Here is a 10,000-nt window from a genome sequence, read left to right on the forward strand (position 1 = left end):
TTACAATTAATTTATGTATTAAGCAAGATAGCTTTTTATCTTAATTATAATAAACCTTCGTAGCCTCGTAGGAGATGTCCTTTTCTCTTCGCTGCAGCCTCTTTCTCACAGAAGAGATGTTGCGAGTTTCTCTCTGCTTTATCGTTATTTTAATGGCAAGTGCTTGATTAAGCTTCAATCTATGCTCCCCTTGTTGTCAAACTTTTACAAGAAACACTCATCTATCTGAAAATTCTATCAATAATCCCCCACTCTTTATCTGTGCCTAAACCTAAACGTAGATTCCATTAACAAAGCTTTTTTCTTAGAAGAGCTCGCCTATGGAACTGTCTTCCGTTTTCCTGCTTTCCAGCTTACTACAATCTGATTGTCTTCAAGTCCAAGGTAAACCAGTTCTACATGAGCCGTTCCACTTAAGTTAACAAATTTACCGAATTTCCATTACTAACGATTACTATATTGTTCAATTCACTACCGTACAGTCTTAACCCATATCCTCGAGCGGTCTCTGTGCCTTGATAATTGGATGTTCCTATGAAAAAAACCCTGTAAAGAAACAGAATTATTAATACTAAATAGTACAAATTTTAATATTACTGGTAATATGTATCAGAATGAAGATTAAAATGTTTAAGCCGCCATACTTCTATAGTCATGGAAATTGGTGAAACCGTCAATTTTATTTATCAAATTGACCGATTGCCTGCTCTCATTAGTCCGCTTCACAGTGTACCGTGATGCAGCTTCACATACCTCCCTGCAGTGACTTAGTCCAAATAACATTGTAGTCTGCATTTCATTGTAGAGAATCTATTGTTGATTATTTAAAACTATCTTTAAAAAAATGCTTCTACGCAAGTACTTGAGTACTATCGTTCAATTGTGTTTGAAACAGAAACATTTTTTTTAACCGCGTCCTGTGTTTAAATTGTACTGTAAATTTTATAAAATTATTTTACATAATCATTTAAATTAGAGTCAAGTATCAGTGTTAAATTCTGCTCTATAAGAATCATTTAAAACACGCCCATGTTGGATATAAGATTCTACAGTGATTTTTATAAGCTGGGCACTCTTGCTTCAGTGGTAATAGCCATTCTCACATGTAATGTAAGGTTGTATAAAAGTGATAATTTTTGCTCAAATCGGACTTTCTTTGTTAATCGCTTTTTTTTTCATTTATTGATTTTCCATCTTATCAGACGCATTGTGATATTGCCCAAAATATTCGTAAGAACACTCCTAGACACAATATGTACCTTCGTGTGAAATTAAAAAAAAAATATGCCGAGTCATTTCCGATCGTAGGGGTAACGAATTCACACATCGACATTTAAAATTCAGGGAAGTGAAATGTACAACTAATCCATATTTCGACAACGAATACAATGAATTAAAATTAATGCTCTATCTTGAAAATTGAAGTTTTTTTTTATCTGGTTGGGATTGTCACATAATAATAGTCATTTATGCTTTATGTTTAGTGAATTATTCAATTTTGTAAACTAATTTTATTTGTATATATATATATATATATATATATATATATATAAATATATATATATATATATATATATATATATATATACGTTCATCCCGGCTTAGCTCGGGCCCTGTATACCGTTCATAATTTATATGCAAATATATATAAGATTGACTTAAGTCCATGTAAGCTGAGTCTTAGACTTCCACTGGTACCATGTAACCCAGTGCTAGCTGCCTCATGGTCGTGTTGTCGGCGACTAAACCGGCTTCCTCGCCCGGGGTAATCTAGGTGAGGAGGGTGTGGGGACACCTAGCAGGACCAAAAACTACACCTGTCAAAGGTCGGATGAGCTTCTTATGAGCCATCTCCTTACAGCCAGAGTCGGTACCAACGTGTCGATCTTGTCTTTCCTTGGGTTCTACCGGCTCTGGTCAACTTCCACTCATGACGCTTGGGCAATGCACGAGTTTCTTCGCCCAGGCACTCGCAATAGTGGAAGAGAGTTACGAGTTAAAAGTCTGGTCAAATTGACGTCGCGACCAGGCGCTTCGGATCCTCCGCACTCAAACCACTCAAACCAGGCAGTCCCTGTTCAGTAAGGTGCTAAGCCGTCACGTCCGCCGCTTTGATGTGGTAGTCAGGCAATCACGGGCGTAAATCATTTACCTCTTACAAATCACAATTCAAAGACTACTCTCTGACTCAGAAGTTGGCAAATTCGTACACTGTGCCTGGGTTTCATACATAACCCAGATCTCAACCTTCGTGCACAAGGTCTGCCTCATAAGACCACATTACTTGACCGTGAACTTGCCAAGCTGTCTGTCGACAGTGTCACTCTACAGGAGACCAGATTGGCTGGAACTGGCTCCATCTCGGAAAAAAAAACTACCCTTTCTTCTGGACTGGCAAAGCAGAAGAGGAACATCTCATCCAGTGAGTAGGTTTCGCAGTGACAAACAAATTACTCAGAGAACATGTAGTCGACATTCCGATCAGCATTTCAGAGAGAATTAAACACTGAAGACCAACTGCGCCGATACACCAGTACATCTCATCAGCGTCTATGCGCCAACACTGCCTAGCGAAGATCATGTGAAGGATGCATTCTACGACTGTCACAACGAAAGACTGAGCAGGATCCCAGCCAGCGATCACCTCCTAGTACTCGGAGATTCAACGCCAGAGTCGGTGCAAACCATACTGTCTGGCCTGACATCATTGGTCACTTCAGTACTGGTAAAATAAATGAAAATGGTCAAAAAACTCTGGAGCTCTGTAGTCAACAGATACTCTGTATTGCAAACACCTGGTTCAACCAGAAAATGTGTCATCGTGTCTCTTGGAGACACCTTCGTTCCAAACATTGGCAGCAATTTGATCTTGCATTGTGGAGAAAAACAGACATCGGTTTTGTCAAACGATCAAGAACCTACCACTCCGCCGATGGTGATACCGACACCTCACTCATGCTGACACAACTCGATCTCTCGAACAAGAAACCTGCACCACGTAAGCCAAGACCTCGTCGTAGTCTCAAGACAGCTGCAATGAAGAACTACGACAGCATCAGTACGTTTCGCACTGCGCTCGAAAATAAGCTGAGAGATTCTGCACCAGCGGAAGCAGTAACCTAGATAAATCTTTTGAAATCCTGCAAACTGCGATGCATGACGCTGCAGCCACATCCTTTGGAACCAAGCGGCCGCCTTGCGAAGACTGGATTGCTGAGAATACAGAACTCTTATAACCTCTACTACTGTCCTAAAACGATGCTCACAAGAACTATGTGAGCAGGCCGACACGATGCACGCTATCTAAGCTGAAAGGGGCTCGAAGTCAATTCCAGAAAGCTGCTCGGCACTGTGCAAACGACTACTGGAAAAACTTGTGCGACGAAATCCAGACTACTGCTGACTGCGATAAACTACGTGTGATGTACCGTGGACTCCGCAAGGCAACTGAACCAAGCAAAGAAATTTTGACCTTTAAAATCTACTACAGGCGATGTCATCACTGATCCTATAAAGCAGCTTTAACGCTAGGTGGAGCACTACTTTGTACTATATGGCAAACCGCGCAACATCACAGTCACAGCTTTAAATTCCACTCCGAACTTCGACACCCTAGTCGAACTGGACAACATCCCAACTATGTCAGAACTCGAAGTAGCACTCCAACACACGAATGTAGAGAAGGCCCCAGGTACCGACGAGATTCCAGCAGACCTGTTCAAGTGCGATACGTTCCTGCTCTTGCACTTGTACGACCTCCTCTGTACCAGTTGGCGCAACGGAAAATTTCCAACAGCTATGAAATATGCTAAAATTGCACCTTTATTCAAGAAAGGAGGCAAAGGAGATTTAAATAACTACAGTGATATATCTTTACTCAGTGTCCCCGGCAAAGTCTTTGCCAGAGTGCTCCTTCCAAGGCTCCAGCAGATTGCAAACCGCGTTTATCCAGAATCGCAATGCGGCTTCCGCATTAAGTCCGTCAATCAAGGAAAAATGCAGAGAACAATGTAGACCTCTTCATATCGCATTTGTGGGCCTCACGAAAGCTTTTGACATGGTCAGTAGAGATGGTCTGTTTGACATCATACAAAAGTTGAGCTGCCCACCAACTCTTCTTAGTTTGATGATCGCTCCATGATAACATGACAGCCGCAGTCTTCTTCGAGAGTGACATGTCTGACAACTTCCCCGTGTGTAGTGGAGTCAAGCAAGGTTGTGTGTTGGCTCCCACACTGTTTGGTATCTTCTCAGTTCTTCTGCACCGTGCTTTTGGAAATCACGAGGACGAAGACAGTGGGTTCCTTAATACTCGCTCTGATGGAGAACTTTTTAACTTGGCTCGGCTACGCGCCAAAACCAATATTCGAAAAGTCCTAATACTTGATCTGCTGTTTGCAGACGATGCTGCATTGGTCCTGCACTCCGCAAGTGGACTTAAACGGCTGCTTGACAAAATATATATACTAATTTGGTGTTTTGAATAAAAAAACAGTAAGGTACTAGCTTATAAGAAAAAAAAATCAATATAAGAGCATAATGTTTATTTTAATCTTTAAGAGAAGAGCAGATAAACATCAGTACACCCGGTTTAAAATCTGATATAAAGGAACTAGGTTATGGTCGAATAATATTGGATGCTATTTAGCCCCTGCTAAATTATATTATTAACAGGCTGAAGAGCATTCAGATAGTGAGAGAGTTTTCATCGGTTTCTTGTAGAGTTGGTGAGTGCGTCTTTTTTTTAAATCATGTGTTAAATTATATGTTATATTATTTTAATCAATCATAACCATGCTTTTTGATTTTATATGCAGTAAATCGTATACTTACGTTACAAATACAAAATTTGTCGGCATCTTACATTAAAGTTATGAAAGTATTTTTTTTATTAATTAGGCAACAGATTACAATACTGCGCCTTTTTACCTTCGTTGTTATCATGAAGAAGAGATATTGTATAGCTTATGCCATTATGATTTCTATCCGTTCGTGCATTACATCGGAAGGAAATATATGATGTTTTAGTTTATTCATTGATATGTTGCCAACTACTTGAATACTATTCTTAGAATTGTTGACGGTTCTTTGTTTGAAATTTACTTCTCGTCTTTTATTTATTCGATATAAAATTTTGAGAATTTGTTTTTTTAGAGTAGTTGAATTTGTTTATTAGTGTTTATTTATTGTGGACCTCTATCCACGTCTTTTCTTAGTTTTTTCACGACGTTTCAACCAACTATTCTTCTGGCCTTTGTCAGGTGGTAACCGCGACGGATAGGAACTCCGAATCTCCTGACTGCATCATCAGCAATTACTGCCTTCCATAGTTGTTGTCGTCTCACCACGTTTTGGCCAAGTAAGCCTCTGGTCGGCTTTGGGTAAGATGGAAACCGCTATCTTCAGACAATTCTCACCTGGAACCGTAGAGATTCAATGTCTCTATCAATTGCGCCACGGGCCCCGTCGAGGTTAGCACACACGAAAGCTAGAGGAATAGTTGTCCGAAACGTCGTGAAACAACTAAGATGAGGATGATAGTTCACAATAAATAAAAAAAACTAATAAATAATACTCATCTCAATAAACTGAGATGTTTAACATTTGTAAAACTCATATGACTTATTGCTATTCTTAATACAAGATAGAAATAATTTAATACTACAAATTTTACTAGCTTAGCCAGGCCAGAAGAAGAGTTGGTCGACACGTTTGAAATCACTAGAAAATGAGAATAATAGTCCGCAAAGAAATAAAGACATGTACAGAATCACAATCTCGTACAATATTTTATTGCGTAAGTTAAATAAATGCCGATGTTTATCAATAAATTAGGTACAGTTTTTGCACTCACATCTAATTTTCATTATTGTCATTGCATCTTTAAAAGCATCAATAACACTTAATTTATCAATTCCTCTGCTCCGGCTTAAGGTGAGAAATGGAGTATTAACTGTCTAGCCACAGACACAGACACACACGCACACGCACACACACACACACACACACACACAGACTATTCTACTTCTAATTAGATTCCTCGGGTAATAGTCCAGAATTGTATTTCTAAATTAATACAGAACAACATTAAAAAATAATTCTCTCTAATAGATATAATATAATAATCTACATGACCTGAGGACTATGAGTGTAGTTTATCTTAATTCTGGATATTATTGTCCGATGTAACACCGAACAAGAGTATACCAACTATTTGTGTCTTGTTTTTGATTTGAAGCTGGATATACAAACATATACATACAATAAACTACAATTCCTATGAAATAGATGAAAGTAATAGCTATAATAACAAACATGAAAAATAGATGAAAATAATAGATATAATAAAAACATAAAAAATAGATGACATTAATAGATATAATAAAAACATAAAAATGGATGACATTAATAGATATAATAAAACCATAAAAATAGATGAAATTAATAGTTATAATAAAACAAAGCAGTACTAACCTTGTACTCGTTTTTAAGGCCTTCCATATCGTTCTCTTTGTTGCGTTTAATATAGTCCCACAGGTCCTCAACTTTCACGGGTGGAATTGTCAAGCCTAAATTACCATAAAGCGGTTCAAGTGGATCAGTTGTAGTAGCAGGTTCAATGAGTGGTTCAATTTCAAAATTTTCTGAAAATAATTTTTTAAAAAATGAAAAATAAGTAATTAATAATTTTGAACATAGAAATCATTGGTTAATTCCAGATAAATACGAGGCATATATAATCACAAGTATTTTACAATGCACAAAAAACACAAACACATGCATCCTCTATAAAAACCAATATATATATATATATATATATATATATATATATGTACGCAGATATATATGTATATATATATATAGATAGAGAGAGATGCAGAGAGAGAGAGAGAGAGAAATAGAGAAAGACGTATATCTTATAAATCGTTTTAGATTTTAATTTATTTAATTTCGACTATTATCCTCGTCTTTCTTAGTTGTTGATTCACGACGTTTAGGCCAACTATACCTCTGACCTTCGTCATGTAATAAGAAAGAGAAGGATAACAGTCCGCAATTAATAAATTAATAAATAATACTCATGTCAATAATGAATTCCACGTTTAGATTTCATCACTAAACTTTTTTAAAAATTAGTTTATGAATCATCTTTGTATGTCAAGGACGATTAGAATTTGGTGGAATAACCGTACTTTTTACAACTTTAAAAACACGTATGAATTCTTCAGCATAAATGTATCGCCATTTTTTTAGTAATCAGATTGTTGTTTATATTATTCAACAGGTCAGTGCTTCACAAATTATCTTTCTTTATTGAAATTCCGGATATTGTCAGACAAGGCTAAAAGCGCACTTACTAATATAGTAATATATGATAATCTATGATATGAGAAAAGAAATGTAAACAGACAAAAATAGAAAGAGATGAAATAATATCTCCTTCCAATTATATAACCATCGATCTAAAATTATATTTTGCGTTAATTTCCATACGAGAAATAATTTTAATGTACGCACTATGACATTATATGTGAATCCATTATTAAATATGAAATAAGCGTTCAAAAGGATCAAGATATACCGCGCTTAATTTGTATCAACCATTGGAAACCTATGGGAAATATAATAGCAAAATATTAATTTGAATAGCAAACTCAAACTTAGAATTGTATGATCAGACAATAAGTTGAGACATTCTAATTAAAATTCATAATAAAATGTATAATTTAGAGGAACAAATATACTTGATAAATATCACTGATAAAATCATACACCTACCTAGAAAAAGATACTATACTCATTAATAATTGTATGCTCTAAACTGTATTCATCTAATGTCGACCCAGTATATTACAAACATTATACCATCGTTTATCCGTACATCAATGGAATGAAGTATTCATAAGGGCTACAGATTTTTACAATACTAGCATATATAACACAGAGAAATATTTACAATAATAGGATATGTAACACAGATAAATTTTCACAATACTAGGATATATAACACAGAGAAATTTTTACAATACTAGGATATCTAACACAGAGAAAATTTTACAATACTAGGATATATAACACAGATAAATTTTTACAATACTAGGGTATATAACACAGATAAATTTCTTGTAAACATTCTTTTAATGACATTTAAAAAATACTTAAGAATTTAAAAAAATGTAAATTTTCTTTCAACAAAAACTATTCCAAGATTTATGCGTTCCTTTTGCAGAACCTGTAAGAGTGTGAAGTACAGAACTAAATAAAATGTATCTTCTAAAAAGTGATGTTGTTTTTATGCAAACGTTGATCACTGCAATATCAAGATACCAAGATCCGCATGACGAAATACAAAATGTGAAAAAGAAAACTCATCCATGAACTGAAGTAACGATACTATAGAAAAGAAAAAGACATTTAAAACTTTATCCTGAGTCTATTTATATTAAGAATATAAATGCGTGTCGTGTACTACTTTGCATTACATACTGATTTACCCAGAGAGATCATATTCAAACGTGCAGATCCAATCATATATCAACACACAAGACATTAAAACAAAATATAACAACTTAACAAATAATTGATTTTATGCTTCCTATCCCTCCTATAACCCTTAATATATATGTGTGTGTGTGTGTGTAAATATATATTGATTTAAAAAAATAAGGCTGAAGAATTACACCAATACCCCTACTCGTACGCAGAAACATAAATACATATAAAATAAAGCAATTATTAAGGAAATTTACACACACACACAAACAAATACACACACACATATATGTATATATAAATATATATATATATATATATATATATATATATATATAGTTTTGTGTAAGTGTGTGTGTTTATTTCCTGATTCTTTTGTTTTTATTATTATATACATGAAGAATATATTCCTGATTCATATATATATATATATATATATATAATATATATATATATTACGTATATATATATATATATATATATATATATATATATATATATATATATATGCACATTATATATACATACACACCCACACATATATATATATACATATATATATATATATATATATATATATATATATATATATATATATGTGTGTGTGTATTGAGTCTTTAATGTAATATGCTATTTTTACTGATTTTTCGAATAAAATCCGACCAGATATAGATATAGACAGAAAAAACAAACAAAAATGGAGTGAAACACAATTCCGAGAGCCATGTTATTTTTTTTCTGTAGTTGTTATTAAAAAAAGCATAATAATATTACATGGTTAACATACCAAAAGCTAGCGAAAGAGGAAGACCTCTCCGTAATTTTAAAGTGAAATGTATAATGTTTTATCAAAAGAAAACAGAAAAATAATATATAAATAAAACAACGATCAGGAACTTTTATACATCGTTTAAATTTACTTGAATAGTTCCACTCGATAATGTTGAGGGTTAGGAGAAATGATCATGTGAGACTAAAAAGGTTGGGCACATTTAGATATTGAGATAATAACCGGAATTGTAAAGCCATACTATTAATGTGATTAAAATAAACACTATATTGACTATTGAATATCTAAGATATTGTAACAACTATACGAAATTTTCGATGTTGAAATGTTAATATCAGATTGATAATGTGTTAACCATCTTAAATGATGTATATCTGTGCAAAGTTAATCGCTTTTATCGTCTTATAAACAGTGCCATGTTGTTATTGGTACGTTTGTTTACTTAAGCATGTTTGGTACTACTTAGGTGAAATGAATTATACGTAATTGTGATGTGCTAAAATGGTTTGACTGTTTTTTGTGTTGTTAATATTTTTGAATGTGTGTAAGGTCATTATTTTTTTTTGGGGGGGGGGCTTTTTTTGTTCAATTATTCTTCTTGTTTATAATTATATTATGCGAATATTATAGCCTATACTTTTTGGGCATACTTAATCGAGGTATTCGAGGTACAATTCGGAAATTAATTCAAATTTGCATCTTTTCATATTTCGATTC

General features: G+C 34.3%; 1 protein-coding gene across 12 annotated transcripts in view; it reads right to left on the bottom strand.

Moving 5' to 3' along the window:
* Positions 1-10,000, bottom strand: part of LOC145296730 (receptor-type tyrosine-protein phosphatase T-like) — a 934,355-nt gene that overhangs the window by 218,166 nt on the left and 706,189 nt on the right. For 8 of the 12 annotated variants that reach the window (XM_080142743.1, XM_080142744.1, XM_080142741.1 and 5 more), the window contains one exon: positions 6,475-6,644. In XM_080142743.1, the coding sequence (XP_079998869.1) occupies positions 6,475-6,644 (170 nt within the window). The remainder of the gene's footprint in view (positions 1-6,474; positions 6,645-10,000) is intronic. The other 4 variants (XM_080142749.1, XM_080142746.1, XM_080142752.1 and 1 more) reach the window with 1 other exon arrangement.

The sequence above is a fragment of the Euprymna scolopes genome, chromosome 17 (assembly GCF_053919585.1).
Source record: "Euprymna scolopes isolate OS-2025 chromosome 17, ASM5391958v1, whole genome shotgun sequence".
NCBI lineage: Eukaryota > Metazoa > Mollusca > Cephalopoda > Sepiida > Sepiolidae > Euprymna > Euprymna scolopes.